General features: G+C 42.0%; 1 protein-coding gene across 1 annotated transcript; it reads right to left on the bottom strand.

The window, feature by feature from the left end:
* Window positions 1-1,282: 1,282 nt before the first annotated feature.
* LOC137891101 (pituitary tumor-transforming gene 1 protein-interacting protein) lies at window positions 1,283-12,236 on the bottom strand. The gene is made up of 7 exons (XM_068735537.1): window positions 11,971-12,236; window positions 11,708-11,754; window positions 10,862-10,970; window positions 9,194-9,299; window positions 7,730-7,801; window positions 4,057-4,103; window positions 1,283-1,692 (listed from the first exon to the last, which is right to left on the bottom strand). The coding sequence occupies exons 1-7, from the start codon at window positions 12,089-12,091 to the stop codon at window positions 1,643-1,645; spliced, it is 552 nt and encodes a 183-aa protein (XP_068591638.1). The 5' UTR covers window positions 12,092-12,236; the 3' UTR covers window positions 1,283-1,642.
* Window positions 12,237-15,591: the final 3,355 nt, after the last annotated feature.

Raw genomic sequence — 15,591 nt, 5'->3', positions numbered from 1 at the left:
GCTCAATTTTAAGATTTGGGCTGATTTTAGTTTCCATAATATTGTCTTTTTTCAGACTAGTGGCAGGAAAACACACACATTCAGGTGTTTATTTGACTATTTTGTCTAAATGCGTCTGTAGATTTCTCCTAAATTCACCAAAAGTTACCATTAGATAATGCCTCATTTGCATATTTTAACAGAACATAATACAAAACTTGTAATACAATATAATATTCTCTTAATGTCAGTAATGAACAGGTGAAGTTTCATGTTGATATCTATGAGTTAATTTTTGGACCCGATTCACCTGTAGAGTCTTAACTGTCTGTACTTGTACTGTACTCTAAGTGACTTGTTCTCAGACTCTGATCCAGAAATCTCCACTTCAGTAGCTCTTACATACACCAACCTTTACACTTTCATTCCTCTCTAAGTTCTGAAGCTTTCTACAGAGGGGTTTGTTCACACATCATTCAGAGACTCATTTATACTACATTTTATTATTAAAAACACGGAGAAACTTCTGTTTGCCACAGAGATTACTTTCTGAAATAATCCCGTTCTTTGGAGGAGAACCAGTAGGATGCCAACTTCTGGGTTGGCAAACAAAAGCATGTCATCCCAGCAGGACTGGAGGTCCCATTGACTGGTGTTTCACAACATATTATCCAGTTACAGGTGAATGAAATGAGTTACCTGAGAACATTTCAAATGGCACAAATGGAGCCAAGCTTGCGCCATAACACACCCCTGCTTCCTGTTATTAGCAGCAGTGTGTATGTGTGTGTGTTGTGCTGTGGTTTGCTGGAGGTTTATGGCTGCAACTGCGTCATTCTAAAAGGAACTATTAAATCTAAAAGTGCAGTTGTATTTGACGGAAATGAAATCTTCTATTTATGCTGCGTTCCATATTAATTTGCATATACCCTGTAACTATACGGATGCTTCCACCTCTGCAGAAATCTCACACATGACCGTTCTTATGTTACAAAGATAGACATGTAGTTGCAGAGACATTCTCTGAACATTTTGGGCCCATTTTCTTTGAGCAGACATGCAACTTTAATTACAGCTGCTTTTTTAATGTTGTTGGTTAGGGATGGAGCTGATTTAACGATTCACACTCTGTACCAATATATCATAATCTATAGTCAGATGATAACGTCTGTGTGCAGAGTAAACATCTGTGAGGCAACTACTAAATACATGTAGCAGAGTAAACCACAGATCCTCTTTACAGCCTGCAAACAGTGCAACCAGAAAACAGCAGCAGTCGTCTCAGAACAAATGAACACACCTCAAGGTTTAAAAGAAGGAATTTATTATGTCAGATCTCATCTGCGGTACAATCATCATTTCTTATTTCATAAATCAATACTGTATATACAAAGTGCAAAGACCGATATGAAACTACAATATTTAAAAAGAGAAAACTCATATGAGGAAATTTCAGAAGACAAAAGAACTCAGCAGGAAAAACATATTGCTGCATCCTCAGCCAATGGAGATTGTTTAAGTTTGTTATTGTTTGAAAAGAGTGAGATGGTGGTTTGAGTGGTGTCACTGAACGAGAGCCCTCAGTGCAGTATGTGTGAGAACCGTGCATCACTCGAGCCAGAACCAAAAGGCCAGATCCACACGATCCACCGGTGCAGCCGCTCTACTCGTTCTCAAACTTGCTGTACGGGTGGTCCGAATCACTCATCAGACCTGCACACAGGGAGAGAGCGAGTTCAGAGGATCAGAGGATGCGATGCTTAGTTCCTCTGCTTACACGTTCTACTTCCTCCGTGGATCTCAGCGGTAGACCCCATCAGTCCAAGGACACACATTTCATTAAGTTAAGTGGAAACTCGACCATGAATGTTTTCATAACGATATGAATCTGATGTTCAGTGCATGGCTGAAATGGTTGAATTAAGCCAATCCAATCTGTTCCCCCATCTGCCCCGTCTTTCTACTTTTCCCAAAATGACTTTTCAACAATCCCCAAAGATGGAAACAAGGATGAAGGTGGTCCTCAAGTGATTTAGTGCTGCACCTCAGACACATTAAGGGATTTAAAACAACTAGAAGCAAAACAACAAGACAACAATCTACATAAAAGCAGCAAGGGCCGCGGTTTCTTGACTTTTAGTTGGAATAAGCTTCAAAAACACTAGATCCCATAATGCATGCTATGCTTCTAAATTCTTGCTAATGTACAAATCTATGCATTTAAATCAGACTGGTCCTCATTGACAGTACCAGAATGAACTCAACAGAACAACAGACGCTGCTTCCACATCACGCTGTGCATCATGGGGCGACTTCACACATCAGAATATGACTCCAGCCGTGTTGGGTTCAGCCCACCTGCTCTCTGAACAGGTAAATTACAGTGTGCATCACTCTTGTACTCTGCTGCAGCACGACAGCTCCCCAAAAGTGAAGCCAAAACATCTGGATCGCCCCCTGGTGGCTGGCTGTGGGCTTAGGAGGCGCTTGAGATGATATTCCCTCTGCTGACAGTGACGTGAAACTATTTCTCCTTTTGCTGAACGGCCTCCTGGATCCCTCAAGGAAGGAACCGGATCCCTTCAGAGATCCTTGACCTCAGCTGAGAGGAGACACTTAAAGGAAAACGTCGAACACGACCGAGTGTTTTATTCTCACAGAGGCCTGGACTGTGCTCTGCAGAAGAGACTGCAGGAGAGCACAGCATCCATCACTGCGTCATGCTGTCCACACACTGAACCATCTCACTGCCACCATGCTGCCAGGGCCCCCACACTTTAGCAAGATGCTAATATGCCGACTGTTGCGATATCAAACATTGCCATATGTTGCGATTAATTACCCATTTTGAACTGCGAATGATGGAGCGAATGACGTGTCTAATCTAAGACATTTCAGTCCATTTCTAACAGGCCTATTGTCAGTAGACTAACGTGTATCATTATCATCATCAACTCATTTACTTTCACTCTGTTTAGGTCCTTTATAGAGGTGATTTGCAAAAAAAAACAGATTTCAAATTATTAGGAAATAAACTATTGTATTTTCATTGATAAATGAATCTTTGCATTAGTAATTGCAATGATGTATTATAAACTGCTTAGAGCCAGTGTTAAGAAGTTAAACATAATTCATCTCTAATACCTATTTTATATTTATGTGAAAACATCTCCTTTAAACCACTGGATTATTTCACGTTAATCACCACAACTACATTTTACAAGATGACATTTGAACACATCACGATACCGTTAGAATTTAACATCGCCCAATTCTCATGTTTACCGACGAGAGCTTCAACGCGTCATAAAGGCACTCAATGGGACCTCCTTTAAGTCTTCGGACTGTGCCTCTGCTGCTAACAGCTAATGTTGACGAGCTGTTAAACATGCAGGGCAGACCTGTGTCTACCCTTCTGTGTGAGAGTTATTCAAAGAACACTGTTAAAGTGATGTTTGTGTCACACAGCCAGCAGCTCCTCACAGCTCCAAATAGATAAGCTGAGCACATATTAACAATCTAATTGGATGCTTTCTCACCTGACAAATTACTAAAACTTCAGAACTTACATAGATTACAAAATGAGCCTGCTGACGTATGAAAAGGCAACATGAAATGGGGACGAGAGCGATCCTTTCTATTCTGATATCGTCCTACCGTGGTTACTGAAGGGGGCGTGGCTCATCTCTGAACCTTTAAGCTGTCTGATAACAACATGGTTAACGTTTGATTCATGACTCAGCACTATTGTTCAGTACAGGCTATGATACCAGGAGTTTGTTCACGGACAACCTCTCGTCTGTTGCTTCAGTGACCTGTAACATCCCGCTCTGACTCCTGACCCCGCTGCAGGATGAATTATGCTGACACTGGTTTCAGCAGACAGGAGTCTGCAGCCTATAGGTGACCTGAATACTGCTGAATAATGCATTGCTGGCACAGAGTATGGAAATGAAAGTCAATGACAAAATCTCTGGAACCGATTCAGCGTGCATCCGAGTCAAAGCAGACATGGAGGGAACAGAGAAGCAGGTTTCTACATCACGGAGACGAGGACATATGGAGAGACACACGTACCATACTTCTTGCGGATCTGGTCGTGCCTCGCCTTTCTCTCCACGTTCCTGCAAAGAAACAAAAAGGTCAGCAAAATATTTCACTTTCACACCCGCAGTTTGATTTATTTAGTCAGGTAATGGTTGGGTTTTAGTTCTGGTCCGTTTTGTGTTCACACTGACTTCATACGTGTAAAGAGGAAGGCATACGGACAATTTGGTGATGTCCTCAAACATCATGTCCGTCTGAAATGTCATCACGTCATCGTGTTATTCTGTAGACATTTGTGTGAGGTCACATTGACCTGTGACCAGCACATTGTACGCAGTTCATCCTGGAGTCCAGGTGGACGTTTGTGGCGTTCATGAGCGTGGAGCGGACGGACAACACGGACACATAATGCCTCTGGACACGGAGACAGAAGAAGCACGAGCAGGTAGCAGGTTACACAGTATGTTACACTGATAACCAAAGTCTCTCCTTCATAAATACATCATACATCACATGAAATGACACTAATTTCACAAAAATCACGAACTTGTGTGGCTGGTCTGCTCTCCTTTCACACCACCAACCACACCTGAGTCTGCTTGGAGGTAGAATATCAGCTTAAAGCGAACCAAACTGTTTGAACTGAGCCAACCATGTGACATGTGAAAGCACCCATTCAAACTCAAAGGTGTGAAGGGAGCAGGCTGGGACCGCTGTGTACACGGAGCTCATTGGACCTCACCGTATTCACCCAACCTGTGCACAACCTCACCATGTCAACCCACCCTGAACAGGTTCACAGGTGGACCTCAAGGAACACTTGAACACCTGTCCCCCTCCCGTCCTCAGACACAAGCCAGAGGAAGGAGACGCTTTACAGCCAGCGTCACTGAACTCTGGTTTGGTCTCTGTCACAGCTGACTGGAGATCACTTTAATGAAACTTGGGGAAATGAAATGTAAGATTACAGTGACTGGCACAGGAAGGGGAGCTGTGATTGCAGGTGAGAATGAGGATTTGAATAAGCCATCACACACACACCGCTGGCTGCAATAAGACATTTCATATGGGTGAAGCTGTGCTGGCGCTACAAGCCCGCTGCAGGAACCACCACATTGGACTGTGTGTCCTTTAAGAGGCAGGATATTGATGAAGTGATAGAACTGCTTTTGCTTTCAAAATATACTGAAGCAAATGTAGAGAAATGATGATTACAACTGTTGATATGATGGTTAAACATGAAGATATCATGTTGATTTTACTGAGCAGAACAAATGTTTTTTCCATGTACTGCAACAGTGAACAGGGAGAGAGTTATTGATGGTTCCCCAGACCCGCTCAGATATACGAGGATGAGGGCTCAGTGCTGTGAGCTGGCTCTCCAGGGGCCAGGCAGCAGAGTCCAGAGACACGAGTCTGTCCCATGATGGGGCCGGTCTCTTCTCAATGTCCCGTTCACTGCGTCTATGTAGGTCACTGCACTAACTCAGACTTGGGAGATTTGATCAAGCTCACTGCAGGAAACCCAGTAGAGTCTGTGGCACGTGAGAGAACAGCTCAGGGGGAGGCTGGAAAATCAACTCCCAGGCTCGCTCTTACACACACACACACACACACACTCTCTGTGTGAGAACACAGTTCCTGACTCTCCTTCCGCACGACTGCCCCTCTCACCGACACACCGCCCGGCCGTGCTCGGAGGACGGATGCAGTGGGAGCGCAGCTACTAACTAGGAAGATGAGTCTGAAACACTGATGCTGATGCGTTCAGAGACTAACACACTGGCTCTTTGACGGTGGATGGCGCTCCACAGGATGTAGCCCGCTCTATTTATGACCACATTACCCAACGGCAGCTGCTCAGCCATGACAATCCAATTGGTGTTTTGGGATGCGAGCGGAGGAGCGCCTCCTCTGGGACATGGACTTGTTGGGACTCCACACACACACACACACACACACACACACACACACACACACACACACACACACACACACACACACACACACACACACACACACACACACACACACACACACACACACACACACACACACACACACACACACACACACACACACACACACACACCAGTTGCTTGTATCCTAAACACACAACGGGCCCTTTTGTTGGGGACTACGGACGATTCGGTTGCAGGAAATCCCGAGCATGTCCTGCTGGGATACCGAAGCGTTGAAAGAACAGGATTAGGACAGGACAGTCTGGCCCATTCAATTCAATTGATTTGCTTAATTTAGTTTCCTGTGGTCTCATAATAGAACTTTTCATGTGAGAGTTGAACCAAAGACAAGTTCCACACCACAAATAATGATCAACAGATTTTCTTCTCAATGAATCAATTAGTTGTTTGGTCTGACCAAAGTCCCCAAAAAGACCAAGATGACGTCATCGATGTCTTCTTTGTCCAGAATTCAAAGACATGCCGTCTACTGTACCAGAGCAGTAAAGACACCAGAAGAAGCAGAGGATTCAGATTTCTGTTTTCCTTTAAAGGAACTGATGAATGGATTATGTAAACGGTCGGTGATTCATGTGGTAGCTGACAGCTAATTGATTGATGGTTGCAGCTCTAACAGTGTCCTCTAAACCACAAAGGAAGAATAATTCAAGCTTTCACTCAGAACTGAGAGGTAGAGGAACATTTGTTTAGTTGTTCTGTATTTGGATTTAGCTACGACCATTACAATGAAACTCCCCATCATGTCAAAGTGTTTCTGTAGCTCCATCTGTAATGTACACCTAAGTATTACAGTGATCACATCATGTTATTGTTGTCCAAATGAAAAACTAAATTAGTTATTAAGTTTGTTTTATTTAAGTGAAGTTTTGTCTAATTTAACGAATAAAAGTTGTATTACTGTATATGTGATTTTGCTATTATTCACTATATACATAGAGAATACAAAATATAGTGGACATATCAGAATAGTGTCCTGATAACATTGTGATATTAATCATAATCATATCTACCAGCCCTACAACGTTTACATCTTGTAGAAAGGACAAATATCGAATTGTGGTTTATGATCTGCGATGTAATCTTGTAAAATGTAGTTTTTGGCGAAACAACTTGAAGACGTTTGAACAGAAATACAAATAGATATTACAGATGAAATATGAACTGTTTAACTTCCTAAAATACAATCTTTTATTTTCTGAACATTTGAAAAAACTATAGATGGTGATGAATAAGTTAGTCTGGAGCGTTGCTGTAAATTATAGTTATTGCCACTATAAACAAAAAAAAACATCAAACAATCGGTGCATCTCCAATCATTTTGACATTGTTATTGTAATTCTCATGTAAAACACATTAAAATGATTGTGGTTTGATGTTTGTGTGGATGTGTACCGAATACAGATGTTTTCTGAAGGCTGTAGAATACGATGTGTAGGTCAGGACATCTTTAGCACAATATTTCATTTGAAATTGTATTTTGACACAAATTGTGCCTGGAACAAATTGCAGCTGACCATATTGCGAGTTAGTTACAATTTCAATAACTCGGCCTGTGTGTAGTTTTCACTTGAACCAGAGGGGAGCGACACAGCATTAGTCATGACAATAGAAAACACAAAGACCTTCAAACAAAGACTTATTGAATGCAGAGAATCAAGTGAAGCGGTTATTGAAATCAACACGGTTATGGTCTTTACTGAAGGCTGGAGTCAAGTTCTTACCGTTCCTCAGCGCGCTGTTTGATCTCCTCTCTCTTCCTGACAAACCTCTCCTCATCTCTGTCAGGCCTTGGACTAAAAGACACACAAACAGAGTTTCAGAACTACAGAAACACTCATTACATACGTCTACCAATTGCCACATTTGCTTGAGGGAGGTTCTTTCCACAAAGCTCAACAACATAAAAGTTACAGTGAATCAAACTCTCTGAAGTGTGGTTTATTTATTTATTCATGCTTTTGTCTGCAGCTCGAGATGCAAAAGAGGAAAATCAATGTTCAAAAGTAAAGCGAGAGCTTTTGCTACACAAACAAATGTCTTAGATAACGGAACTACGTCATTTAACTGAAGCTGAGCAATCAGGAGGGGAGAAAAACAAAGCGCCTCTCGGAAATCTAACTACAGGGACACAATTTAAACTGACATTCGGTGTGTGTGTTCCTCTGTCAGATGATAGACGTGAACGAGACTCCTACACCCACAGGACTGTCAGTGTGTGACGGGCCGTCCTGTAGCTGATTGACTGACATGACAGTTTCATTTCATTTAAGACACACACACACACACACACACACACACACACACACACACACACACACACACACACACACACACACACACACACACACACACACACACACAAAGTGATGAGGCTACAAGAGCAACAGTGGAGTGCCCGTAGCCCAGATTCATGGGACGTCTACTGCACTGAACACACAGAGCTGCTTCCACTTGAGTGAAGAGGGAACGTCACAGAGGACCACAGCTGTGATCCACAGACAGCTTCAGAAGTGTTTTCATCCATCGCTTTGTTTGAGCTGGGCTTCACACCAGGTGACACATTCAATGGAATCCAATCGGATCTTTATGAAGCCTTCTGTATTCAGAGTTCATACACAGTTTTTTACCAATACATTTGGCTTGTGTCTTCAGGGCCTGACAGAGTTGTCATCTATGTGGTTTTCCAAGGTTTACGAGCCACAGCATTTTCACTAGCCATATTTGTTTTGTTGGAAAATGATGTTATTATTTCATTTAAGATGCCTAGTGTGCTGCAATTGACTTTAAGAACCCCTGTCAGATGTAAATGACCACTGTAGACACAATCCAGACTACACAGAATGTGTCTTTGATACGGTTGTGTGTGTAAAGCTCTTTCTCTATGAAAACATGAAACCATTAAGACTTAGACATAAAAAGAATAAAGATGCACAAATCTGATGTTTAAGTCCCGACTGCTGGGTTCTGCATATCTACCAATATCGAGTAGCACCCTAACACCAGTGTTCATTGATAATAATAATAATAATGAACATGCTGTGTGCCTCACTGTGTGGACACCAGCAACTTCAATACCACAGATCAAATACACCCTACAGAGGAAAGTGGAACATCTCTTGAATACTTCATCCACTCAAAAGAATACATGTCACAGTTGCACTTAAATGCCTGCGACTCGACGTTACCTTGAGCGGCGCTTCTTGCAGCAGCAGCAGCAGCAGCAGGCGGTGATGCTGATGAGGATGGTTCCACCCAGGACAGCCAGGGCAATGATCAGGCCTTCAAAGTTCACTGAATCACACAAGGACACATCATTCACATTCTTGACAACAATGGGATTTATTATGAATGAAAGCGGGAGCTTTGGGTTCCTCTTTCCTTTGAATGAGGATGCAAACTCCACTTGTTTGGAAGCAATGCCACCTGCTGACTTGAGGGCAACACTACAAGTCGCCAGATGGTGACGACGAAACTAAACGCTCCACCTGCGCTTCCAGTGAAAACATAACCGAGACATTCGACATGAGACTCTGAGTCAAAGCCAGGAAGCCTGCAGCAGCAGCAGCACGACCTGTTCATCAGCTTCTGCTGCTGACGGAGAGTGGTAACACAGAGATAAAACAGCTGATGAGGTTCCCACAGGCTTCCTCATTCTTTAAGGCATTGTGGCTCCACTTTGTGCTCAACATCAACATTTAGTACAGCTACAGTAGCTTAGAGCACATTCTTATAGTTTGCTATCCACTCCTGTTGAAGTTATGAATTAGTTTATTTTTTAAAAGCTAAGTTACATGAATGCATATAGGGATATGCATTTGACCCTGGGCCATTATTATTAACGAGTTTGAGTTGTTTGTATATATGGCCACAACTCTTCACCCTACTACAGTGTGAGCTAGACTACTAAATGATGTCGTCACAGTCGGACCAGTCCTTCTCTTCAGTTCTACAGGAAGCACGTTATGAAAGCCGTACACAGGTCATCTAGTTCAGCTCCTCAACACTGGAGGCAGGTGCTCTTCCTCCAGCCAACGTTGTGTAGTAGTGAACACAGTTGTGAGTCTGCTCCAGTAATCTCATTAAAAATGACCTCACCTGAACAATTTGCATCAACAAAAAGTGCCGTAGCTTGATAGTTTCTTCATCTGGCTGGCTGCTCAGATATTAAAGGAACTCCCAACCCATCGCTGATGTCTTTTGTTTTCTATGTCTCTACTACTGAGCATGTTTTGGTGTGTGCAGCGAGGCAGTGGTTCACTTCTATAGAGCTGTAAATCAACCACAAATGGGAGCCAGCAGGTAGTAGTCCTGCAGGAATGAGATGTAGCATCATGAGCTGTGTGACACTGGAGCAACCTGAGGTGAGAGGAACACAGAGCTTTGGCCGACTCCTCCAACACAACCAGTTACATCTCTGCACATCGTTCCCCCTCGGCTAACAAACATGCCGGTGTTTGTCTAGGAGAAGCATCCCTCAGCTATTTAACCAGTGTTTCACAGAGCTAGATCATTTCAGGACATCCACCTGTACACAGGCATGCGACAACAATTACTTTACTTTTAGTTGCATAGTTTTGATGTCTATGGACACCTTTCTTATTGCTGCATATATTCTATACAGGTTTGATACCAAAAGATGTTTATTTCCCTGAGAGTCAAAACCATGAAACAAGTTACCACTTGACTGACAGCTCCCTTCGCCAATGTCATCCAATAAAGCTTTCGTCCCGTTTACACCCCTTTACGATCGACACCGGTGGGATAATTTATCGCAGTATTGAAATTGTACAAATAAAAGAGAAGGGCAGACGTAGTCACCACCTTCCACATTTAAAGAAGACTGAACCACTCACACCAACACACTCCCCAACGGGCCTGGGACAGCTGGCACACGGAGGGCGGAGGCAGCAACCAGCTCACTGGGTATTCTGTGCAGTTGTTGGTGGTGAAGCACCACAGACACTGTGAAGACAAGACACCGAGATCAACCCTCTGCACCCGCTTCTATTAATACCTCAAACTGTCTATTTGACGACGATTGGTCGATTTCATCAATCGACAGCAAATAAGTTGTTCAGTCAAAATGCCAAACATGCCGTGCTTCCATCTTCTCATTCATGCTTCGTTGGTACTTTGTTTAACGCAACAGTAAAGTGAACATTTGGGACGATTGGTCGGACAAATCAGGACATTTTGACGAGCTATTCCACAAAATGATTAAATAAGAGGGTAATCAGAAGATGAATCCATAACAAAGATAAGCTTAAATCGCAGCCCCGTTCAATTAAAAACTTTGTGTGTTCACATGAAGAGTGTGTCCTCAACATACTTCTTTACCATGGAAAAGCTTTCACAAACTCCATTGACATTTACCACTAGAATATATGGTGAACTAGATACATCTAAAATAAGCAGTACTTGCATTAAATACAAATTAAACTAAACAAAGTCACCCAGGTTTGAGGGCCCCACTCTGGTGGATTTGGTGGTAGTACATGGACCAGAACTAACTCACTGCTGCACTGAACTGATGAGCCCTGGTGACTGCAGAGGACGGGGTGATGTGTAAATCATGTTGTGGGAGGTGAAGTGAGCCGCTTCACGTGCACACAAACAATGGAGCACAAACGCATGATTTATGACAGCAGTTCGATAAGCTCGGGCAAAGTCTTTCAAACCGATCCTACCTAACACCTCACCTTTGCATTTGGAGCACACTTGTCACAGCTCTTGTAAGCAGAGCAGGCTGAGGAGAGAGAAACAGAAACGTGGGGTTAGCTAACCCGAAAGCAACGTTAAATACAGAAAAGCCACGATAACGGTGACGTATTCAATAAACAAACTATTTCACTGGGTTCTAACGTAGTGAACTACGTATATACATGACGTTATAACAGTGGAATGTCACCATTGTGAACTTTAAAAACGACTGACCAACTTTTCAAACAACAAATCAACTTACGAGTTGGCGGTGGAGTTGTTTGGCATTCCCCCCAGCTAACAAAGCTAACGAACAGCACGACGGCACCAAGAAACACCGAAGTGGTCAATGTTGTCGAGCTCTCCTTTTTGAAAGGAGCCATTGTGAAAACAAAAAGAAGAGCTTTTGAAGCTTAACTGCGTCTATAAATACACAATGTCCGCCTGTCGAAAGTAGCCGCTTCCCTTTGATAAACACCGTTGTTTCTATTTAGCCTGGAGTCTGCTGCTGCTGTCACTTCCTGGTTATCTAGGGTTAGCGCGTTTGGTGAGTCTTGACAGCCCGGGGGGGAGGAGTTTATGCTTTTAACACAAAATACAAACTGTTTCATAGGTATTAAAAACAGCTAAAAGTTGAATTATATAACTTTTGCTTACTCATTCAGATTATAGATACCGTTTTGTTTTTTAAGAATTTCTAATGCCAAAAATTCTGATTCATTTATTATTTTAAATATTCTTTTGAACCACATTTTCATCGGAAGTGGCTGTGACATGGTAATGTGATTATTTTACAGTATGCTAGTAAACCCATTTTACATATACATTAAATAAAGATGCAGATGTTATGGGCTGTTGTAAAATGCCAGAGGCTTCATGGCAAACAAACCAAGAACAAAAGGAAAATAATTACAACAACCAACATGTCCTCTTTTCCCTTTACTCTATGTATTTGTATAGGCTATGCATGAATTAATTGTATTTAGTTGGTCATCTAGACAGTCACCATTTTATGACATAGTTTTAAATAATTAACTTTGTCATGGCGCATATCTGATGAATTTGACGTGGCATGGTAATACCTTTCTAGTATGAAACATGAAGGACATTGTTGGTTTTGAACCTTGTGGTCCATCAGAGAGAAAATTATGTTTGAGAGAAAAATTAATGTGACGCTTTCTGAGCATGAGTCTGGTCTGTTTCCTTGCCACAGGCTGGCTTTTCTTTCTGATATGGCATCAGCAACCGAATCACTCCGTGGGATTCTAATGCAGACTGAAATGAAAAGCTTCAGGCCCCTTGTGTGATCAGTAGGTGGCGGTGTAATGTCACACAAGCTCTGACTCTCTGCTCAGCAGGGACTACAGCAGTCCTTGTGATGACTACATCTGTCTGTCTGTTGATTGGCTGTTTGACAGAATCTATGTTCTCTAACGCGTAATGTAAAGAATGCCTGCATGTGTAATAGCTACTGTAGTTTATTTAACGTTTCACAATGTAAAGTGTGCACTCACACATTTCATGGTGAAATATGGACCTGATTCAAAAACCCTGAGAGTCTGAGACTGAACATGTTTTAGCATAGGGCGTGTTCTGTTTGTCTTTGTCTTCCATCTTCATTAACGCCTGTCTCCAAAAGGAATGCCATTTGGAGGACACATGGAGAGAAGAGACAGAAGTGTGACAGTTGCTTGTTTACATATCAACATAAAAGTATGCATCCAGGCATCCAAGATCAGTTCAATATTCAGTCACACCAAACTATAATGCAACAAACCCATTTGTATCTCATTTGTCGTTCAGTGTGGACCACATCCAAATGATGAGAGTTCTACAACGGTCTGAGAGACAGTAGTGAGTAAAATGGAGTACTTAAAGGAAATTAAATGTCCGAACATTGTCCGGTTAACATAAACTGGCACGCCAATAGCAACTGTGGAAATCTCAGCGGTTAAATAAAAAGTTAACAAACAGGCAATTGCCTTCGCCAGACAGTTTTAGTGTTGGATTTTATTGGTACTCTGAGGCTGTAAGTTGCCCCTGCGCTGTATTCGTCATGGATTTAGGCTCATTTGTAAATGGCTCACTTCCAGTTAGACTCCCCAAAACACCTATCACACCTCCAGCTCTAGAAACCCCAGGCCCAAAATGTGTTTACAGAATCAATTTGATTGAAAAATGAGGAGGCAAGTACATTTTTTTATGCCACACTTAGTCTACCACACTGGCCCAGACTGAAATATCAGCCTCATAATAATCAGGTTGACTTGTTTGTTTGTTTTATGTGAATTGTCCTGGCAGCTGCAAGATGGATTGCCTTAAAACACCCCAGAAAAAAAAAACTTTTTATTAATATTATTAATACATAATAAAACGTTAAAATAATATAATAATACAACAATAATAACAGTAATAATTAATAAAATGATCATTGTCATACAACTTTATTGATGGTAAATTTAACACACATGGAATAACATGGAAATAAAAATTAGATAAAACACACAGACAGTCCACATCTCCAAGAACCTCTTTTGGACCCTCAACACTTCGACCCTGATCAAGAAGCCATACCCTTCTTCCTGAGGAGACTGGAGAAAGTCCATCCATCTCCTCTGAGTCTGGTGAACTTCCACCGCTGCACATTGAGAGCATCCTTGGCAACTGCGTCACAGTATGCTTTGGCAACTGCCCTGTTCCCGGACCAGAAGTCACTGCAGAGGGTGGTGAAAACTTCTGGATTTACCGCCATTGAAGTAAGCAACGTCTGGATAGTGAGTGCAGCATCACCAGGGACATTAGTTATTCTTTTTTCATTCCTCAACACTTTATGCGCGAGTATACTGTTCACTTTCACCTGTCAGTCAGCCGAAACCTCTCATGCACTTGCTACAACATTGACACATTTTCACTTCCAACAGAGAAAGAGAATCATTAACATTAATTAGAAGTTGTGTTTACGATGTATGTATGTATGATGAATGTAAGTCCAACATTTAGTACCTTTTAGTTAATTATGTTATTAATAATGATACGTATAGTTACAATGGGTCCTAGTGCACATGAGGGAGCTGCAGAGATTACGTGTTTTTGTCACCCAGAAGTTAGCATCACACTGGTTCCCTTCACAAAAAGCCAATGGGATTTTTCTTTTTGCATTTTGGATTATTGCAGAAAAGAATGTATGTGGCAAACAAATGTTTATGGTACATGCAATGAGTATACATGAGTTTTGAAGCGTAAATACAATCAGCAGAAGTATAAAGCTAACGTTAGCTATAAACAAACTACACCACGGTCACATGACTTCATGTCAAAAGAAGAAAATGTTAAAATCTCTTCAGCTTGTGTTAACTGCAGACCTTATTTCAGGCATCTAACTAGAAACCCATCTGAAAAACCTACTGACTTCAAAACGAGAGAACCGGACTCCAAGGCTCGGCTTTTAGGACTCCTTCCTATAACCAGACTGCCTGCAATGTCTTCATTTACATTTCATCTTGGCATCTTAATCATAATGTGAATCTTTTGTGTTAAAGCCCAACAACGTGTTGAAAGAACTCTGTCATCTATTGCCTCATTCCTGGCTTTGTCTTAAAGGCACATCAGCTTTGAAAGCATCTAATTCGACGTCTGCCTCCAAAAAGCAATATCTGAAAATTTCCACTGCGCCCTCTAATCGCTACCTCTCCATCTTGATCGTTGACTGAGGCTGCTCACTTGACCGCACGCCTCTATTTGATTTTCAAATGTGCAGCATCAGTCAGCTTTGCTGTATTGGGTGAAAAAAGTTCAACTTCTGCAGAGTTGACGTGACAGCTTTTCCAACAGCTGAGTCATGTTTTAATGGTCCTAATCGCCCATTATTGTCGTCTCCTCAGGC

The sequence above is a fragment of the Cebidichthys violaceus genome, unplaced genomic scaffold, assembly GCF_023349555.1.
Source record: "Cebidichthys violaceus isolate CVI_PGR_0920_01 unplaced genomic scaffold, fCebVio1.0.p SCAF_7, whole genome shotgun sequence".
In the NCBI taxonomy this organism is placed as follows: Eukaryota; Metazoa; Chordata; class Actinopteri; order Perciformes; family Stichaeidae; genus Cebidichthys; species Cebidichthys violaceus.
The sequence above is the reverse complement of the archived record's forward strand: the minus strand, read 5'-3'. Positions and strand labels throughout refer to the sequence as shown.